The 23,085-nt window shown below is 39.0% G+C and overlaps 1 protein-coding gene across 2 annotated transcripts in view; it reads left to right on the forward strand.

Annotated features, from left to right (window-relative positions):
* CSMD2 (CUB and Sushi multiple domains 2) overlaps nucleotides 1-23,085 on the forward strand; it is a 1,446,274-nt gene that overhangs the window by 365,545 nt on the left and 1,057,644 nt on the right. For both annotated transcript variants that reach the window (XM_082247591.1, XM_082247592.1), the window contains exon 3: nucleotides 13,703-13,815. In XM_082247591.1, the coding sequence (XP_082103717.1) occupies nucleotides 13,703-13,815 (113 nt within the window). The remainder of the gene's footprint in view (nucleotides 1-13,702; nucleotides 13,816-23,085) is intronic.

Below are 23,085 nucleotides of genomic sequence, written 5' to 3' on the forward strand. Positions count from 1 at the left end.
ATCCACAGTATTTTTGATTTACTTTGACAATGAACAATATCAATATTCATGTGTAGGTATAATGATTATGGAATATTTTGAATATACATACAGTATATATATATATATATATATATATATATATATATATATATATATATATATGTGATTTTTTTTCCCCTACTGCTGACAAGATTTATGAAACATCTCTAGATCTCTTCCGTACAGATAGCAAAGAACTGAACCAATAGATGCTAATGGTATGCATTGAGACTTAAGGTCTTTATCACCTATTATCAGGCTCAAGTAGGGATATATTAGGAAAGACAGATAATGTCCAAATCTGTATCAGTATATGAAATATTTAATGTCTACATCTTTGTATCAGCATGTGCAGATAAAGGACAAAGAAAGAAACACGTGTAAGAAATTCCTAGATGCAGGCAATACTGTGAAGGAAGTAACCCCATTAAAACACACATAAATAATAATTGAGTCTGGTCATTTATTTGAGTTAAAGCGGAGTTCCGGGCACAGAAATCATTTTTCAACAAACATACCCCCGGGACAGTCAGGGCTAGTACATTCCACAATGGCTAGCCTCTGATCTGTCCCGGTTCGCACTTACCTTTTAGAAGAAATACTCACTTGTAAAATTTCTTCCACAGCGTTTCCATCTCTCTTGTGGGCAGCTGAAGCCGGCGCGGTCCTCTTCGGCGTCTTCCCCTTCTTCTCCCAGAATGCGCCTGCACCGGCCCCTCTCGTCACTTCCGGTGCGGCGCCGCATTCCTCCACAGCTTCTGGGCATGCCCAGAAGCTGTTTAGCAGGGGAATGTGGCATCGCACCGGAAGTGACGAGCGGGGAGCGATGACGTTCAGCTCCCAGGAATCATTGCAAACCGGAAGTGACAGCGCGGGCCATGGCCGCCGAGGGAGGAGTAAATAAAAAAAAAAACCTAACTATCCAATTCCTTTTCAGGTGAAGGTGTAGAAGCGGACGGGCACAAAAAAAAATATTGATTTTGTGCCCGGAACTCCGCTTTAAGTGTGGGGCCACAGTCACACCTGGATTTTGGCCCAGCAACGAGTAAATGCGATATCCCCAGTGGGGGGTTCCAGCAATAAGCTGTGGAAGGCAGGCCCATTGAAAATAACTGAGCAGACCTAGACGTAGACTCCAGAGTTGATCACTTGCAGGTGATCGTTGCATGGCAACTATGGCAATTATTAGGAGAGTGTCCGCAATTCGCTGCAGGAGTCGGCTGCCTCCCATTCTAATCAATGGGGCTGCCTTACACAGATAATCACTAAGACCCCTCACTGGAGTTCTCGAAGATACATGCTGAGGCCAAAACACAAATGTGATTGTAGCCTGATTGTCAGCAACCAAAAATTGCACCTATGAACGGTGTAGCAAGTGTACTGCAACAAAAAGCTAATTGAAATTTGCTGTAGAGAAATGTTGCACCCCATTTCCTTCCCAAGTTTAGCACAATTATCCTACCATTTGTAGCTTGTAGTCAACCCTCTTTATCATCTGTACAAGATATTTGGTTTTCATAACCGATCAATACTGAACTTTAAAGTGGTAATAAATGGTATAAGCATCTCCTGCTAGAACATTATGACAGACTTACTTCATAATGGAATTCCTCCAGCTCTAAGCTTTTACAACTCCTGCTAGACACAGGCATTTCCATTTTCGCCAGGTCTTCCTTCCAGGTTCCATCTGTTCAGCCCCTTGAATGGCTGGGCCACAATGACATCACATGGGAGTCACATCATCTCGCCAGTGTGTGCCAAACATGTGCGCTGAGCTGCTCTGTGTACATTGCAGCTTGTAAGTGGGAGGAGCATTTATGACGGAAGATACCCATGGGGTCTTTTCTGTCATAAAAACCCTACCTGTCAGCATTTTTTTTTTTAAAGTACGTTTAATATAACTTAAAAAAGAAAACAAATACTGCAAAATCTCTTGGCTCCACTCCACTTGATAGCTGGCACTTTCTCGTTCAAAGTATTTTATTAGAGTTATGTACATACAATAGATACAACTGAAGTGTAAAAAGGATACAACAAAAATGTAAAGAAGATAGAGTCCAAATATAGAGTGGGCAAATGGTATAAAAGATAAAGAGAGAGTCAAGGAGCGATAATGAAAAGTTAATAAGTATAATAAAAAACATAGAAGTGGAAGTCAATGGGGTTGCAATAATAGGAATAGCGTGTCTGTGTCCTCTCTATGGGTCACCCCTAATGGGTTTAAGCTGTGACCCAGAAGGAGAACAGGTAATGGGAACCTTCCAAAATAAAAGATCTTCGAAAAAGTTACATATCTTGACTAATAAAAGTATCTCATAGAACATATGAAGAACAGCCTAATATAGCATGGCACATAGTCATCCAATTGTTTAAAAACAAGGACACAAATCTAGTAGAGAAAGTAAATTGTTGTATCAAAAGATTACTAGAAACCAAATAATAAGATAGCTGGCACTTTCACACACTTTTCAAAAGTGTCAAAACTTGCCTGCAAACTACCACCCCTTCCATACAATCCTAACTATCCATAGCTACCATGGGCTGCCTCACTGGCCAGTCATAATGTGTGAGTGGTGGAAAGCACAGGCAAGCTTTGACTCTATCAGGCAATGTTAACCTTTTTGCTGCCAAAGACATTTTTTCATTTTTTGCCCATGTGTTAAAAAAATGATTTTAGCCTTGAAGATTGCATAAAATCCCCAAACTAATATATATTTTTTGAAAGCAGACACCCTGGAGAATAAAATGGTGGCAGTTCCATCTTTTTATGTTACACAATGTTAGCGCAAAAGTCTAGGGAACTAAAATTTCTGTAAAACATAAACTAAATTTAATTTTAGGAGAGACAAGTGCAATAAATTACCACATTGTTTGGTAAAATATAACAGATGTGGTTGCACCAAACATAGAAACAGCGAAAAGTCAGACTAGTCCATTGAGTCTGCCCGTTTTTTTTTTTTTTTATCTTTGTTTTTGTTTTTTTTGTTTTTTTGCTTATTGGTTAACTTTTTTGTCTGAGTATAGCTCTAAGTTTGTCTCAAATATATTAGAAGCCATTTAGTGTTGACTGTCCCACTATCTCTGCTGGAAGTTTACTCCAGCATCACCTACCCTTTCAGTAAAATTATACTTTCTAAGTTTTAAACTTTCCTCCAGTTAGCTTGAGGTCATGTCCCTGTGTTCTTATTTTTAGTTTCATATTGAAAAAAACTGCCCTCCTGAAGCCAATTCACACCCTTGATGTATTTAAATGTTTCAATCATGCCTCCCCATTTCCCTTCTTTCCTCCAGACTGTATATATTGGGTTCCTGAAGTTGCTCTCAATATATTTCACCCCCCCCCCAGACTTTTCACCGTTTTTGTTACTCGTCTCTATCTTATCAAAATCTTTTTTGTAAGTTAGATCTCCAAAACTGAATACAGTCCTCTAAATGAGGTCCCACTAAAGATTCAAATAGTGAAATGAGTATCTCATTACTACTGCTTGTAATCCCTCTAGTGATGTATCCTAGAATTCTATTCACTTTTCCCACTGCCTGGTCACACTGTTTGCTCATTTTGCAATCATCTGAAATAAGTACCCCCAATTTTCTGCTTTGACCAATGTTCCAGCAATGCTAAATCATGTTCCATATTACAGACACCTCCAGGGATGTCAACCCTATTACACACCTTTGTATTATAAGCAAAAAGACATACCTTTCCCAACACACTTTTAGTTGTATCACTTATTGTACATATAGAATAAATAAGACAGGACCTAGTACAGAGCCTTGTGGTACACCACTAGTGACTGGTCTCTGTTTCGGGTGAACTCCATTTACAACCATACTCTGGTATCTGTCCTTTAGCCAACTACATATCCACTAAACCACCCGAAGGTTAAGTTCTAGCTTGTACAGCCTTTGTATTCGATCATTATCTGGAACTGTATCAAATCCCTTGCTGAAATCAAGATATGCTATGTCCATATGTTATGTTCACAGCACCGCCCTTTTAGGGGAAGTTCCGCTTTAAGGGACTTTTTATATTTGCTGTTGGGGGGGGGGGGTTGGAATTGCATTTTATGAACCTCCATGGGGCTCGAGTGCCTGAACACATAAGACACAGCTGGCTCCTAATGACATCAGAGAAGAAGATGGCAGCGCAGGACCTATGCTGTGACAGCTAAACAGCAGATCACACCAAGCCAACACTGGATTCGTTGGTCAGGTGAGTATGTGACAGGTAAGAGGGGAAGGGCACGGGATGGGACTGTGTTTGTTTTCTGTCCTGTTGAATAAAAATGCAGAACATACCCACTTGGACTGCTCCGTGGTGTCCCTTTCTCTTTTTACATTGAGCCTGTCTTGTGTAATAAATATATACACGTGTGGTATGTGGTGGATCTGGGCATGGTGCATAATTAGCATTGATCATAGAGGATTACCAAGGACTTTGTCTCCTTTAACAAAGTCAACTTTGTCCAAGTGGATCAAATAGGGTAGGAGAAGTTTGATGCATGAGACCAGAAACTTTGCATTATTTTTATGTTGATAGTGATCAGGGAGATTATCCTGTAACTTTGACAGAGGATGTGGTCTTTCCCTTCCTTGGAGAAATGGAAGCTGATTTGGACTCTGGAAAAAAAGCATTACAAGGGTGTTTGAAAGGGTTAAAATAAGAAAGTAAGTGGGAAAGGTCTGCTCAATAGTTTATAGAACTAGACCATGTAATCAACTGGGCCTGGGCTCTTTTCATTAGTCATGCTTCATATTGCCTCCTAAAACTTCTCCCCAGATGTGTCTTTCTCCATAGCCCTTGCTGCAGTAGAGAGGTCTTTGCAAATTGTCTAAAAGATATTTTGACATGTCTGTAGGGCACAAAGGGCTGATTGCTCAAGAATAATGGGCAGTGTATTTAACTATATCTCTCAAAGAGTTGTGTATATCACCTCAGTTTTTTTAATGCAAGTAATATATGTTTGGTTATATTGGTGTGGTAAAGGTGAGCTAACCGTTTTCCAGTTTTTTTCAGCCACATAGTATTTTTGTCTATCATGTGTAGGGCTCTTTTGTGTCTGTGTCTAGCAGTTATTTTAAGGAAAATCAAGAATATAGGGTCATTCATCAAGGAAAAGCATAAAGGTTAAGAAGATGCGATATCATAGCTATGATTACAGTGCAGAGCAATATTGAAAACACAATGAGAAGTAACAAAACTATATCTAGTACAGAGCTAAGCAGGAGAGGGTATTCTGGGGGATAAAATAAGACATTATGGCTGTATGAGCAGGCCAAGGCAATTTGGCTCTAACAGATGGTCAAGGGTCCCACCCTGTGGTTATGGTGGCCACTCTGTGGTGACTAGAGTCCAGTTGGGGGGGTGGTTTGAGGGAGTTCCATGAATGGACAAAGAGGTTGAGGCTGGCTCAAAAACCAGCTCAATGTCCAAAAGTTATGTAATCATGCAAGATCTTAGAAAACCAAGAACTAACAGTAAATTAGAAACAGACCAGTGTATGTTATGTTACTGTCTCTGGCATGGAGATCCATTCCGAACATATTTAGAGATTCAAAGCACCACTGAACGTGATATAGGCTTAGGGAACAGAAATGATCATAACCTAAGTACAGCACTGAACAGGGAAAGTGGGAGGGGGATGAGAGAGAAAGGGGGTAAATGATGAAAACATACAGTAGGCAAGGTTAATGGATTATAATTCAAATCAAAGGGAGGGGGTCCGATTTATTATGGGCAGCCTTTAGCCATGTCAGTTGAACAGATGATCACATCAGCCTGGGAGCGATAAGACTAGAATATTTAGTGCAGGTAGAAGCCTTTGGGTTCTTCAAATAATGCAGTATAGTAGTTCAGCCATCTTTTCTTGTGAAGGAAGAGTAACAGTACCCTCAGTGATAGGGAGCTCCTTAACTGTGAAACAGGTCTAGCAGCAGTTTTAAGTGTTTCTCTTGCCATGCCTGGGTGAAAAAATGAAGCTCCTTCAAAATCAATCTGTGCATTTCCTCTCATCTTTTGGAGAATCAGTTCCTTCTCATTACGATAATGGAGACAACATAGGACATTTTTTTCTGATCAAATGCCACGCAGAGGCTATGTCCTATGCACTCTGTCAAGGCAGATTTCAGCAGTTTCGGATTTTTAGAATCTCTCAGTGTATACTAGTACCTCCTATATGCAGACCTGTCTTCCTGATCCTGTAGTTTGACTATGAGGGATCAGAGGAGGGAGCTGTGCTTTTTATATTTTTGCTGTAACTGCTAAATTATGTCAGCATCCGATGCCTGGGTGGTGTCCGCATCTTCAGTTCTGGATTTTAAGTGTTGTTAAGTACTTTTCAATGTAGATACTACAGATAGATTTTTATGTTATTGGAAGATGTTCCTAAAGTCCCTGAAACAGGTTAGATAGAGTGCGAGTTGAAGAACATGGCTGCTGTGTCCTGCCAGTCTCTTCTTCTTTCTTGGAATAAGATCCAAAGATTAAAGAATGCAGGCTGGTGCCTTCTCTGATTGAGTTTCCAGATCTAACCCTGGGTAAGCTGTCTGGGGATCTGCTACACATTTATTGCTCTCCCTTTCTGGTGTCCTGCAACAGAGGCAGATCTACGGTGAAGATTTTGCTTCCTTGTTGAGATGCAGGCCTCTGCAGTCAGATGCTGTGTCATGGCATTCAGATTTGTTGTGGCTGGGATGGTTGTGTGGGAAGTTTCCTTCATTTTCTTTCCCCAAATGGTGCTTCTTTATGTCTACAGGGAATAAAGGGACTCCCAACACTGTAAGAAGGTATTACCCCATTTATCCAGCTAGGCAGTTAAATCCTCTTATTGTTGGCCAGGTGAAGCTGCATGAGCAGTGGTTCTCCTCTATCCAAATCTGGCCACCCCATCCCCCTTGTTAGACTTGGATGTCTATGTGGATCAGCTGATGGGAGTCAAGATGGCAGGTGGTCCTTAGATGTATCAGACTGGGTGTCAGAGCAGGAGCGTCTTGATTCACCATCTCTCTGCCATCATTGCTCATCCCCACACCCCAGCTTAGAATAAGGTAAACAAGAAAATATTCTCTGTAAAAGGCATGATCCTAACAGAAGGGTATTGTTTGGGGCACCAAAGATTGTGTGCCAACATGCTTCAGCAATGAAAATCCAGTCCTGGCTCTATGCATCATGCACTTTTTGAAACCCAGAAAACCTAAAAATTCTTCTTTGCAGTGGGGCTGCACCCGCACAGCAAGGGTTAGCTGCTTGTTTTTCATATAATTGACCAGGAAAAGCACTTTTACTTAACTGATCCTCTGTTACCCTAGCCGATGGCATTCACCTTCGCTAAGGTGGTGGACTGTCCTTTGGTGTCCACACATCCAATGCAAGGCTATGGACCATGCTTCAGCCTTGATGATGTTAGAGGACCTTAGACCTTCTGAGCGTGGGGGATAAAAGGCTGCAGGGAGTAGCCTAGCAGTGCAGAGGAGCCTGCAGGAGTGGAGTATCAGGTAGGTAACTTTACTTTTTCTTCCCCTAGACAGAAACGAGCAGTTAACACATGCAGTGCAAGCACAGCCCCACTGCAGGGAAGAATTTTTAGGTTTCCTGCTTCACACATGTAACTGTATGTATGTGGATTGTACCATTGAATAAAATGTTATCATCCATTGTGCTATGCTATTTTATTCAAAACACCATTGCTCCAAAGCAGTTAAATTTGAGCAAGGCTTAAGTTTGAAATGTACAATGGACTAATCAATACTAATAACATCATTTCTTGTCAAAGTTTGCTTTTTGCTTTATTTGTATTTTTTTTTTTTTCCTAAAGTACCGTGTATCATAAAGACCTGTCTTTTGTATAAAATACTTCCCTGATGGTGACAACAGTGAATCATGCCTGCCTAATGTGTTTTGAAACAGCTAATTGCAACTATCCATGGTACCGTTGCAAAATTCATTGGCAACCTGTGTGACAAGATACAGTAACCACACAGAGCCATTGAAATTCATGATGTCACCCTGTAACAAAAAGTAACTGAACAGGGATCTTCTTATTTTTGAAATTATGTTAACATGTTAAAGCCTAAATTACATTTAAGTAATTGAGTTTACATTTACTTTAAAATTAATTTTTATGTCCAAAAATATATGGAATGGAAGGCTAGCATGTATCACTTTATATCAGTTCATAAACCACATTTGCTGTTATATGTCCTCAAAAATGTAAAATTAAGGCCTGACCTAATGCTCATTACATCCTCTGTCTGCTGTACTGTGAAATGTGTATACAGAATCAAATCTCTCTTGGTCTTATTCTCTCATAACAACTTAATTGTGTATGACAAGCATAATTAATGTGTCTTGTTGAAAGTGGAATTCCGTCAAAAAGTATTTATTATATTGGCAATATTCAGAAATAAATACAAATTTATAAATAAATTAATATTTTTACTTTTTTTTTTTTGTGGCTTTAATTGCTTGACAAGCAGTTTATATAAATAATCTTATTACTGGTAATATAATTTCTTCTATAAAAAACATGATACTGTGGCAAATACATATAGGGTCTTTTACAGATAACTGTACAATGTTCTTGTTCTTACAATAAAACAACTCATATGTTTTCTTTAAATGTATACTAATGTGTTTTTTGCGACTTTTTGGAAAAATACAAAATACATAAAAAAAAAAATATTTTCAGATGTCACTTGGAATAATTTGACCTTATTTTGTGGATGACTATGTGATATGTGTGCCAAAGAGTTTCTAATGATAACAGATAAATTGTTATTTTTAAGTCTATGTTCACATCTCCGCATTTTGTGTAGGCATAGACCCCCCCCCCCCCCATTCATTTCAGTAGGCTGCTGTACCTGCTAGAAACATTGGAAAAAAGTCTCTGACCCTTTTTCCAAAAATGCACTAGCCAGGCAGCTGCACGGAACCACATGGAGCTGTGGCACCATGTGATATTGCGCACCCGAAAATGTGCTGCATTTTCTGATGTGTGGGGATGCCATTAAGAATTAATGGCACTTTATCTCCTAAAGAGCTGCGTGTTTTGAATACATGCAATATAAATGTTCCCCTTCACCAGCATATGTGCGAACCTAGACTAAGGAATACATCTAATCTTAATGCCTTAACCTTTGACAAAAAAGTTAAAAATTATTATTTATTTTTTTTTTTTAAGTGAAGATAGTTTGTTGAAATAATTAAAATAAATGCCCTAAAAGGTTGTGCTTTGGAGCATTATTTTATTGTTTTAAATATAAATCTAGGAAGCAATATTTATACCTACACCCTCTCATTCATAAAATCCCACTGCAGAGAAACAATATATTTATCATGTGAAAACACTTAAGGGACACGTTTACTTATTACATAAACACAGCACCCCCTCTTTAAAGCGGAGTTCCAGACTCATTTTTTTTTTCTTTTTTTAAACCCCCGAGATGTTCTTTCTACTCCATATTACATAAGCTAAAGATATTACCGGGCGCTGTAGTATAGCAGGTTTTTAATCTCAAACTAACCTTTGGATTGTTCCCACAGTGGGCTCCCATCCTAGTTGTGGGCATGTGAAGCCCACTAGTGTACTTTTCAAAAATGGCCCTTAGCGCTGCCTTGCATCGCATCCTTTCCTGTTTGGAAATGACGAGATGATAACAGGCGACGACGCTCACTGGCTCCTGGGAGTGATGAAACCCATCTCCCAGGAGCCTGTGCACCGCAGGATATGATGTACCTCGCTGCGGCACTGAAAGAGGAAGAAAGAAGCAGAAAGGTAAACAGATCAAGAAAGAAATAATGCTCAATGTTGCTTCTACTTGCGGGATTGCAGCGATTTATGCAAAGATGCAAATATGGGAGGAAATTTGCTTTAACTCTCAAAACTTCCTAAGATGAACAATCCTTTAAGCCTCAGGTACTTACTTACCTCCCCCTGTGGTGGTGGCCTAACTAGTTATTTGCATGCCATTAAAAATCAAGTGCTAGGCTGTCTCAAAAAATTTGAATAGGATATACCCCTACTGCAGGAGCAATGCCACCTTTGATTCAATAGTACAGTTATGCACAGGTAGCACCACACTAAATGTTTTACCATTAAGGATAGAAACAACATGGGGGGCCACTGAGATGAATAGGCACCTGTAGAGACCTGCTGCCCTCTACTGTCTGAATTTGTAAATGTCTGTAAATACATTATGTATGTACTTCCTGTACTTGGGTTGTTGGGTTTGTAAACCTGTAAGGAGGAAAACGAGAGAGAGAGAGAGAGAGAGAGTCTCAGCTACATGTCCTGTTCATATTGCTAAACCCCAAGCAAGAAGGGATTATTATGCAAGTATTCCTGTGATCTAATAAGTAAACTGCAGCTGTTGAGTGTTTGTCTAAATCCCTGTGACAGAGTATCTCTGGCCTGTCCTGCTGTTATTATATCACATGCACAGTACCAGATCACTTTGTCTGTGCTACTGTATGTGTAGTGATCACGTTCCAGTATATTGGTAGGTAAATCTGTTTATTACAATATCGTTTATATTCAGATCCTGCTAGTCTAGTTACCCCTATCTTTTTTGGTATGTTAGCTAGTTTTAGAATAGGGCTCAATAACATAAACTAGAGCCAGGTTAGGCATTCTGTGGCCACTACATGATTATTAGCTAGAGGTCAGGTTGCGTGTCAGATTAGAAACTATTAGGGAGAGGCTAAAGTACAGAGTAAATAGACTGACTGTGAGCTCCAGTGCCACAGGGTTTTTTTTACTAAACCTGGAAAGTGCAAAATCTGGCGCAGCTCTGCATAGAAACCAATCAGCTTAGTTTTTTTTTTTTTTTGTCAAAGCTTAACTGAACAAGCTGAAGTTAAAAGCTGATTGGCTACTGTGCACAGTCGCACCAGATTTTGCACTCTCTAGTTTTAGTAAAGCAACCCCACAATTCCAGGGCCACACCACAGTTCCTGCTGGTGAGAAGCTCCATTCCAGGCTGACTGGGCAATATAATAGGGGAACTTGTCCTTTAATGTTTTGGGGGTTTGCATAAATCTGTCAGTCCTTGCGATCCAAACAAATTTAAATGTCCTGGATTATTATGCTCCTATTCCTCCCCCAGCTTTGTATTTGCAACATCATTTCCTATTCTGCCATTAGATGGTGCTGTGCAAGTATATGATCTGCAATACAAATATGAAAAACCTTTTACCAAAGATGTTTTGTTGCTGGTATTTACCAACTCCATTTTTATAGCTCCTTTTGCTATGGGAAAAATTGGATTTCTTGGGTTTGCAAGGACAACTTATTTGTATACTGAGGAAGATCTCAGTAGCTGAAAAAACAAACATTCTGCAATATATTTGTACATTTCATTTAGTATAATCATGCCAATGTTTGGGTATTTTGTTTCTAGTTTACAACTTTTTTTTTTTGTGAATGAACTACTTACCCCCCCATACTCATTCACATGAGGGGGCTAGTATCTGGGTGCCCCCTAATGGTATTGGTAATGTCCCCCCAGAAAGGTGCATGCTCACCCCCCCCCCCCCAGGCTGCATGGTTGGAATAAGAGTATGTGGTATATATTGTTTCAGGGGGCCCCTAAGCATTTTCCCCCCTTCTTTATCAGACCCAACTTCCTTCACCTCTGTGCTTAACACCAGTTGTGCTCTCAACTTCTGTCCATGACCAACATTGTATTAGGTTATAGATTGCATGTTTCCCCTGAATGTCCTATCTAGCAGGTACCTTATATCTGCTCTGATTCTCAGAACTCTTTATTAAAAGCAAATTCCAGATAACACTCACTTTGTATAGTGCGCTTAACCTCAGTGCACACAGGTATTAGAGCACAGTAGTACATAATAATGTGGGTCATCAGTGGCCAGTATACATACAGAAAATAGCAGTTACTTCCTGGTTCTTAGTATGCATGATGAGATCACCTATGCAATGCATCGCCCAGCACATTTCGTCACTAACTTGTGCTCCCTGAGAAACTCAAGTGTTAGTGCCCAGGCTATATCTGCTTGAAGCTTGCATTTTATACCTAGGCTGGGGTTTCTTCTGGGTATTTTGGATTCATTCCACACTCCAAGGACATGCTGGTAGATTAACTGACTCTTGTCCAAACTAGCTCTAGTGTGTTTATTTGTGATATAGGTACCTTTGAGTGTAAGATCCTGAGGGCAGGGACTGGTGTAAATGTACAATACATAAATTGTCAGTGCTATATAAATACCTGTAAAAAAATGTAATCCTGTGGGTAAAAATGCAGGCTCCTGGGTGCCACACCAACAGTCATATTTTACTCTTTATGCCCATATACTGTAAATTACTGCCTTGTGCAAGAACCCTAATAGAACGTCCCAGGAACCTTGAAAAGGAATGCAAATAAGTTATATGCATTTACATTTGGGTGCCCTAATCTAATGCAATGGCATCCCTCAAACATCACAGGGTCACTTTAAGCTCCACAGAGGTTCTTCCTGTATTTTAGAGGGAAACACTTCACTTCTCAGTACCTTGGAGAAAATTGTGCTCAGAGTGAATGCTTTAATAAAGCTGAATGAATGACTTCTACTAAGTAATGGTAGCGTTATCTGTAAATTTACGGTTAATGCTGTATGTGAACATAGCTCTCTGGGGTGGCATGAACTGCAGCATGCTCATTATTGCTGGAAATGCAAAGTCAAGTGTGTCCATTTAGTCAGTGTACTTAGTTGATATAAAGTTATTTTATTTGTATTGCAATTCCAACTCCCCATCTTTTTTAAATCATTAATTTTGGTTAATATTTCTTCTGCATCAAAGAAACACCTAATAATAATACTATATAAGTGATGGTGTGTATTGATTAGGTATTTACAGTATATCTCACCTCTGGTAAAATTTTGGTGGATCAATCCCTGTTCTTCAACCTCCAAAGTGGCAAGGCTTACTAATATAGTTCAATTTCACCCAGACGTGTTTGTTGTAAAAAAGATATCTCTTGGTCTATAAATTGGAGGACATTTATGTTGTGCCTTTTATTTTGGGGACTGTGCATATGCCATATAGCCTAAACCTGAATAAAATACTAAAATCCTTTACAAATGTTTTTTGTTTCCTGAAATGAAAATTTTCAGTTGCACGAGAGGCTAACTATGGCAACTTTTGTTAGGGTTATGATCATTAAATCTGTGTGTCAGGAGATTTTTTTTCTGATTATTAAAGGCTTAACATAGCTTCTTTATTCAGGGATTTTTATATATTTGTGAAAGCTTACTAAAATACTGTAAATCCCTAATATTCAAAAGCAAAATTTACTTTTAATCACCCAATGTAGATGCAGTTCCATTAACTAAAATACATGATTAATATATTTTCTAGGGTTTTATATGTAATTGTGCGCACATTTGTGTACAGATGCACAATTACCTTTTTAGTAATAATTTGTGTCATTTTTGTTTTAGCAGTACAGGTGTTGATCTTTCAAAATGAAGTAAATGCCTTTGTTAAATACGCTGAGAAATCCCATCACACTATTTTGGCAGAATATATAATATACTAATATAATCAAGTGCATTTTGTTATGTTTTGTAGTAGGAATAAAACAGAAAGTACAGTAGAGAAATTAACCTGGTTTATTCTCTACTAAGAAAACTAGTGCTAGTATAACTATGATAATAAAAATATGTCTTTTGTTCATTTTCCAGGTTGACAGGTTTTCATCTTCCAGCCCCGATTGTGAGCAGTGGGAACCTTCTAACTCTTTGGTTGGTGTCAGACTACGCAGTCAGTGCACAAGGGTTTCGTTCTACCTATGAAGGTCAGTCCTATTGCTGTTTTAATTTTAAATTTCAGAGGTAATATGCATTGAAAAAGTATTCTGGTGTCAGCTTGTTATCATGGTATAATGCTATTCCAAAAGTTTGTATGATGTTGTGGCCCAGAATGGCCTCTACAGTATGTGCATACCTCAATAAAATGTATGAAATTAATAAAATTCTGCATTTTAGAGTTTCAAGTGAGGAGTGGCTATGTGTTATATGTCATGTGTTGACACTCTCTATGTTGATTTATTAAAGACAAGTAGAAGGTTCACTTTTCAAGGAATTTTCCCAAGAGCTTAGTAAAAAAGGTAGAGTGCTGCTGACTTCCATCATCCGATCACGTGCACGCTAAAAAAAAAAATGTTGTCTTAAGTTTCCTTGCAGGTTATTGGGTATTTGTTTGTAACATAAAATTTTACCAAAATCACTAAGCTCTGGGGAAAATTCTCTTCCAAAGTGCAACTTCCCACGTAAAGTGAGCAGCCTATTTGCCTTTAGCAAATCAACCCCTCTGTGTTCCTTAACCACTAGTCTTAGTCTGTGAAATTTCCAGTTTGCAGTCTGCACTTTAGTCTCCTTTGGTTTCCTATAAACTTTCACACAGCTGATATCCTTCAAACTTATAGAGCCCCTATAATCTGCATCATTCTAGGGTACGAAAAATCTCACTGTATTTTAAAAACACAATCTTCATCTTGAAAAAAATGTAATTCTTTTCAAATACTGTGGGGTTTAGGGAGATTGTGTTTATACATAAGAATACAAACTTACCTCCATGGCCCCATATTACTCTTTTGAGGGCAGAAATATTGGAGCTAGCTGCCTTTGTTTATTTGTTTTCAAAAAGTGCTGTCTTTGGAGCAATAATTTTAGTGTAGCCTTTCTCAACCAGGGTTCAATGGAATCATGGGTTTCCTTTGGTGGTTATTAGAGGTTCCTTGATCACAGTGTCATGATCATTGCTGAAAACACAAGATGGTGCTAAATATGTTCCCTTCTGGTTATCATTACACTAGGTATGCCCATACTTTTTATTTATTATCCGAAATATAATAATCACGATGTACCCTTAGCTGTAAATAAAATCATTTTTTGCAAGGTTCCCTAAGACTAAAAATGATTTTTACATACATAAAAAAAAAAAAAAGAGAAAAGCTATTCTAGTGAGTCACAGCAGTGCAAAGAAAAAAGGGCTTCTTAACAGCTGCCCTCTACAGATATGAAGTTTCCCGTCTCTCCACCGCCACTCAATTCAGCCAGTTAGTGAAATACCTAGCACTTTTGAGTAAAAGGAGCATGTGACTCCTTCCTCAAATTGGACAGTGCTGATCCTTGTTGATTGGGCACTCAGCCACCTATGGGGGCAGGGAGAGAGAAATTAGTCCTATGTAAGCTACTAGTTGCAAAATGTAGCTTACCAAGAGAAAAACACAGGTTCACTTAAGGGCTCCTCTAAGAAATGATAACTGTATTTTTGTATAAATCCTTTTTTTTAAATGTATTCAGATATATTTTCATTAAGACCATTTCTATTTAAAAGTTCATTATCATTCAAGCCTAACAATTTTACACCATGCTGACCACAATTTCCCAGAACAATTCAGCTCACCAGGGAAATCATGGAAACCTTAGGCATAAGGTCAAGTGGCAGTAAGAGAGTCGTGTTTTATCACATCATAATGACACACAATTATGAGAAGGATTACATAGCATAGATGTCATTGATAGGTCAACAGTCATATGCTTTTTTTTTATCGCAAAATAACTGGTTTTCATCTCTTGTCTTCTATCTGGGTGTGCACATCCTCCTACCAGCAGAAGGGATATGTGTAAACATATATATATATATATATATATATATATATATATATATATATACACAGTATACATATTATACAGTGTGTATATATATATTATCTATCTATCTATCTATCTATCTATCTATCTATCTATCTATCTATCTATCTATCTATCTATCTATCTATCTATCTATCTATCTAATTTTTTGATCATGTGCTATAAACCAAAAAAGAGCATCAATTTTGCAAAAATAACAATATTTTTCACATTTTTTTATAGGAAATTCCCCCCAAAAAAATGTAAAAATCTAATTTTTTTAACATTTTAGGCCAATCTCTTTTTTTTACCATATGTTTGGTAAAAAAAATCGCAAAAAGCGTATTTTGATTGGTTTGCGCAAAAGTTATTTCGTTTACTAACCAAGGGAAAGATTTTTGTCATTTTTGTTGTTTTTTTTAATGGCGTAATGATCGTAATGGCGGCGATCTGTGATTTTTTTTCTTGCGGGACTGCGACATTGGGGCAGACAGATCGGACCCTTGACTGACATTTTTGACACTTTTGGGGTTACCAGTGACATTACTACAGTAATCAGTGCTATACATATGCACTGTTACTGTAAAAATGCCACTGGCAGTGGAGAGGGAGGGGTTAAGTGTGTCCTAGGGGCGTGTTCCTAACTGTGATTGGCTGTGGCTTGATGTGTAAGAACAGTAATCAACGGTCCTACATAGTAGAACCGTTTGATCACCATTCTTATACAGGGAGAACTGACACTTACACTAGCCGCCTGCCTTTCTCCCGCTGTCACGGACGATCGTGAGTGCCCGACATCGGGTCCGCCAGGCACACACACAGGGGGGGTCCGTGACCGAGCGGGAGTGGGAGCGCGCATCCGGCGGTGCGCGCTCGCTCCCAAAACCCTTACAGGCTAGCGACGTAGCCCTACGTCGCTCTGCCTGTGAGGGGCTGACTGCCGACGTAAATAGTTGTGCGGCAGTCGGCAAGTGGTTAATTTCTTTCTCGAGACAAAACAAGCATTCAACCCATGTAGTGCAAAGTCTCTTCAGCCTAGAGAAAAGAGCTCTAAAGAAAACCTGTCCTGTTGGAAACATGGAGTTACAGTAACTTGCTGACCTGAAAATAAAAAATGCTTGATGCCTGCCTGTCAAACTGGCCACGTTGCTTGCCCTTTTAATGTAACCCAAATTAGAGTGGAATTTAACTCTCTCAATAACGATTGGCTATTTGTAATCCATGTTCTGCTAGCATTAGTAAATAGATAGGTGTATGGCATAGTATATCATATTTACTTGTTTTAAATATATATATATATATATTTTTTTACATTTAATTAGTTATTTCCTGGTTTCCAGGCCTAGGCAAATGTCATACATCCCATTAGTCTTCAGAAGGGTAAGAGGGGTTTTCTCAGCTAACCACACTCTCCTGCCTGCATGACTGAGCCAAGGGCAAATGGATTTCAGGAAGTAAATGCTACATGAATCTTCTGCTCTTACTCAAGATGGCCACAGCCAGGCCTAGGGGGTGTTTTTTCGAAATTATTTCTTAGCAGAATAAAGTATGCAGACATGGATAGATTTGTGAGTTTGCATTGAGTATTAATAAGGAATTAAATGGTGTTTTTGGTTTGTGCTCAGATACAGTGTAGTTCTGCTTTAAGTGTGCAGATAGGTACTTCTGAGTTTTTGCTAACTCTCTTTCCTTTTTATTGGTGTTTAACGCAAAGCATTAAAGTAGAAGTCTACCCTAACCCTAAAATCTCTAAATCTACAGGCACCCACGATCTAAGACTAACCAATCTAACCTCTGTAAAGAAGAAATCACTATACATACCTTTTTTGAAGCCGATCTGGTCCAGTCCTACACTGAGCTGTCAGCGGCAGCTTCTCTGTGGAGGCGGGTGCAGAAGAGGCAGCTGACAACGGAAGCCCCATAGTAACTCTAATGGTGACGTCACTTCCCATTCATTTCCCAGCCATTGTCGGCTGTTTCCCCCGACAACGGCTGCTAAATAATGGGAAGTGACGTCACCCATAGAGTTACTATGGGGCTTCTGCTGCTTCCGGTATGTATACCATGTATACCAATTTCTTCTTTACAGGGCTAGATAGGTTGGTCTTAAATCGTGGATGCATGTAGATTTAGATATTTTAGTGTTAGGGTGGAATTCTACTTTAAAGCCATAGTCAGCCAGACAACTAGTGTGTCCAAGACATGTTTTTCTGTAAAGTCTGGTTCATGATGGTGCGTTTTACATCCGTTGCATCATACCAAGAACATTCAAGGTCAGCAGCTGCCTGATATAAAATGCATGTAAACCGATGGAACTGATAGAAATCAAATAAAATGTGGATGAAACACAGAAATCCAGCTTGAATGGGACCTAAGTAAAGCAATCAACTCTGGGGACACAGTGTATCCACTTTAATTACCAGGCTAATAACTAGTTTAAAGCCAAGCAAATTCAGCTTCTTCTTACAGCTTATTTTGGCTGCTTTTTAACTTTCTTTACATAACTTCAAAGCCACATCAATTCATTTAGAGTGTCATGCCATCACTCGTTGCTTTTTACTAGTTGTATTCCAGGACAAATGGCTGTGTTCATACTTTTGGATGAGCAGATATCACCTCCATTCAGAATGATCATCCAACATTAACAGAACGAACAGGTGTATCAGACATCTGGTGAACATTACAATGAATTATTGTGATTATTTTTGAGTGAATTAATTGTGCTGCAAGCCATCTTTTCCTCTGAGCTGTTTTAATTACCATATTTGCCTGTTGACAGGACTCTACAGCTGTTATTAAGATATTAAAGTTCTAGTGACAAACTCAATGCAGGTCTTTCCAATGTTGTGTTGGTCAGTGCAGCACTGCTCAAATGGGGCTAACATGACCAGTTATTTAGAAAAGCAAAAATATAAATGACAGTGCAAGCATCTAAATATGCTTTAAAAGCATAAAGAAACATGGATGCATGGAGTGGATATGTACAATTTGCACATTAGAGAGCTGCAGGAAACTCTGTAAAGATGCACACAAGACATCTTTGAATAACAAATGAACTGGCTTAGTGCTGCCTATCAATGAGACCCCAATACAAAATATTACAAGCTAACAGCTAAAGTAGCCAGTGTTTGCTTATTTTTAATATGCATTAGAAATATCTCCTGTCAATCAAACATAAAAGGGCTGTGGAAGTGCTTAAGGATGCACTGATCCAAGCAGAAAACTGCTCAACAAGACAGCCTTTTTAGGTTTAACCCTTGTACTGCATCTCCAGCTACCTGTGCTGAATATGTGAATATATATATATATATATATATATATATATATATATATATATATATATATATATATATATATAATTTTTTTTTTTTAACATCTTAACATCAGACTATATTATATGCATGTTGTCCACGCTGGCTTATATTTTTACATTTGCCTTCTCTACTCTACTCTCTAGCTGTGTTATTTTATATTCAGGACAAGCAAGGCTGACAGTTTTATTCCATTTTGTGCCTGTTTTGGAGACAATTGTGTAAATCCATTTCCTTTCCATAATACGTTAGTTATGATTCTGACAAAGTATAGCAGTTGGCCTCTGTGTGAAATCATCCCTTCCTGTGTAACTTTGGAGATCTCATCTGTTTCGATTGTTACTTTATAGCATTTTCAGCTCATCTTGCTCACCACAGCTGCAGCGGCATTGGCTTTATTGTTAAAGGCTTTCAATTTCTGAGGGGTTTCAAGGGCTGGCAGCCCTAACCAACGAGGTGGCACAACAGAGGCGTAACTAAAGCCTTCAGGGCCCCAGTGCAAGATGCCATGAAGGGCCCCCCTGACCCACTTGTCCCGAGGGCTCTTTCAATTGGTCCCGGGGGCCCTACAAGCTCGGAGGCCTTTATTATAGTCCTGCAGTGAGACACATTCACATGTTATGCCCTTCTTGCATAGTTGCCAACATTTCAAAACAGTTTTTAAGGACACCTTTTTTCTTCGTGTCCAGAAAGCTATTGTAGATTGAACATGCATTTTAATTAGGGATGGGCACTTCTGGACTGGAAGGATTTGCCCCCTTAATTACCAGACCATATTTTGCGATTCGGCACTGCGTTACTTTAATGGACAATTGCGCGGTCATGCAACTCTGTACCTAACTAAAATTGATGTCCTTTTTTTCCCACAAATAGAGATTTCTTTTGGTGGTATTTGATCACCTGTGCGATTTTTATTTTTCACACTATAAACAAAAAAAAAAGCAACAATTCTGAAAAAAAAAAAAAAAATTACTTTCTGCTATATAACATTCCCAAAAAAAAAAATTAAAAATCAAAATGTTTTACATTTTAGGCCAATTTGTTTTCTGATACATATTTTTGGTAAAAGTATTTTGATTGGTTTGCGCAAAAGTTATCGCGTCTACTAACTATAGGAAAAATGTATGTAATTTTTTTTTTTACTATTAATTGCGGCGATCTGCAATTTTTTTCAGGACTGCGACATTGCGGCGGACAGATCGGACTCCTGACTGACATTTATGACACTGTTGGGGGACCAGTGACATTACTACAGTAATCAGTGCTAAAAAAAAAATGCACTGTTACTGTAAAAATTACACTGGCCGGGAAGGGGTTAACACTGTGGGTGATCAAGGGGTTAAATGTGTACCTAGGGGCGTGTTTCTTAGTATAGGGGGGCATGGCTTGTGAAATGATCACAGATACCTGTGTTCCTATATAGAAGGATCACAGGTGCTCTGTGATCCTTCCAGGCAGAAGAACAGTCAGCTGAGTTTACAACAGCTGACCGTTCTTCTCTCTCAGCGGGGAATAATCACGGGAGTCAGGCGGGAATCTGAGTCGCCTGCCCCGTGCATCGGGTTCCTGCTAACGAGCAGGGGTGGGAGCACGCCGGCGCACACTCACCCCCTAGCTGCAGGTGCGGGACCGATGTATACCTACGTTGATGTGCGCAGGAGCGGCTGCCTGCAGCAGTATAACTGCGGCGGGAAGTAGGTAACAGGTTAATATAGTTGTATATTATATATATATATCTGTGATGGGGCCTTTTTGTCTCCTAGGGGGAAGATGCCGGTTGTGGGGGTCTCTGTGTGTTTTTTTTTTAAGGAGCGGCCATTGCTGTAATGGGGTGTATCTCATGTGAAAGGCTGCAAAGGGGTCTTTTTGCCTCTGGGGAAAAGATGCTGGCTTTGGGAGACCCCCATAGCCAGCATATTTCCCCGAGAGACAAAATGACCCATTCACAACTATTCACATGAGATACACCCCATTAAAGCAATGGCTGCTTGGCTCCCCCCCCCCAAAAAAAAACCAAAGAGATACCCAGCCATGATCTTCCTCCCCAGGGATCAAGATCATGCAGAGATTTTAATAGCAGCACTAGTAACATACCTCCATCTGCTCTCATATTCGCTGCAGCCTGACTGAGCCTGCCGCACACACATGCTCACTGCTGCACTTCCTTGGCTGGTGCAATCAACTCTGAGGCTGGCCACACCCCTTCCCTGAGTCCCACCCAATCACTGTGAGGCAGAAGGCTCCACCTGACCTCTCATCAGTAAGTTCATACTGAGAGCCATCTGAACACTGCTTAGCTGCTACAGAAGGAGGAAGGGGTGGGATCTGTGTCCCCACTGTGTGCTGCATGTCTGTGTTGATTGCTGTGAACCCGCCCCCCAGCAGCACACACAGCCATTGTTTGCCCCAAACAGATTGGGACAGTTGGCAACTAAATTCATGCTGTTTTGCCCCCCACCCCCCCAAAAAACAGTAGTGGAACGCCAGGGCCCAATCACAAGTGCAACCTTTGCGACCCTGGTAGTTCCGCCACTGTGTCTCAATTAATACATACCTTCTTTTTTAACTGTTTTGACCTATCATATGCCCTGAAAAGCACCAGTGATTGGCCATCCATGTGTATGTTTGCAGTGAGCTGCAACTGATAAAAAATAAAAAAAAAAATATTTCCCAAACTGTGGGATGTGTACCATCATTGGTTAAAATATTTATTCATGGCTGTGCATAGCTTGGCATCACAAGAATTTAGCTTAGACATAAAAATTCTGGTTTACAGTTTTAAAGTGTAAGAGTAACTATTAGTGCAATTATTGTGAACTTTGAGGATGAAGCACTCCATAATACCTGTTGATTTTTATGGTCTTACTCTACAGTCTGTTGTGCAAATATTATCTATATTATCTATATTTATTAATGTCTATGAGCTTTTTAAAAAAAAACAGGTAGTAGCAGATTTAAAAGATCAGTGTGGCATTGTTATAAAGTAATGATGTTTTCCTACAGATGGAATATCCACACATATTTCAGGAGGTAAAAATGTTTTATTGAGGTTATTAAAAATAATAATAATTATAGAACTTAGGTCACTAGCAACACACACAATAAGCCATAAGTCCCTTACATCAGTCTGTTTATAATGCAATGCTTATAAAATCTAATAATACTGGTCTCCATCATACCACCAAATGCAAATTATTAATTGTAAAGCAGCAGATCTAGCTGTCCTTGCACTAGGAAATGATAAATTCATTGCCATATATTTACTCCCTTTTTGTAACTCATCATTGGATTTTCACATGTGATTCTGGAAAATGAAATTAAAAAGATCTGCAACTTTTCTAACAATTACACATTCAAACAGCTGGATTTAAAGAACAGTGCCAGTTTAAGTGGCTGTGAATCTTCTTAAGATAGCTTATAGGCATTAGGATGCCTAGTTTTTCTGCCAAAATCATATAATTTTGAAGAGACTTAATCTTTGCTAGCCGAGCAGGGAGTTGCAGTGTATGAGCACATTACAATCTTCCTCTATTAAAGATGAGTGAACATCTTCAAATCTGTTCCACCAACACGTCTTGTGATCCAGCCCTGTTATCTGCTATGAGGCATTTAAAAAAAAAATGCAGCGGGTTGTAAATTCTCCCACTTTTTCATGAAAAATCAGACAAAAAATTATACTTTTTGAGTTACTATACTTAAAATAACCAATCTCTATAAACATATTTAGATCACATTTTCATTTCACTTTGGATATTATACTACAAACAGTGACATTTTCTTTTTTTTTGGAGCAGCTATTCTGGGCAGCCAATGCAGGGAATAATAGTTAATTAAATTTTTAAGAACTGTTTTGCACGTGGTAGGCCAGCTAAGATTTGATGTAACACATTTAAGACCTGGAGCATTCTCTTGCTACTACTGCTCATATGCATGCTACAGATGCCACTATTTTGATGCTGCCCTACCATTATTTTTTGGGGGGAGAATCAATTTACCACATTAGCTCAAGATGCTGATTGCACCCTAACAGTAAAAAAAAAAAGTTGTTTTTTTGTTGTACTTGTTTGAATTTAATTTTAGGTTACAGCTTGATTAAAAGTTTGTAGATCTTAATGTGAC

Source organism: Pelophylax lessonae, assembly GCF_965119305.1.
Source record: "Pelophylax lessonae genome assembly, chromosome: 2".
Lineage (NCBI taxonomy): Eukaryota > Metazoa > Chordata > Amphibia > Anura > Ranidae > Pelophylax > Pelophylax lessonae.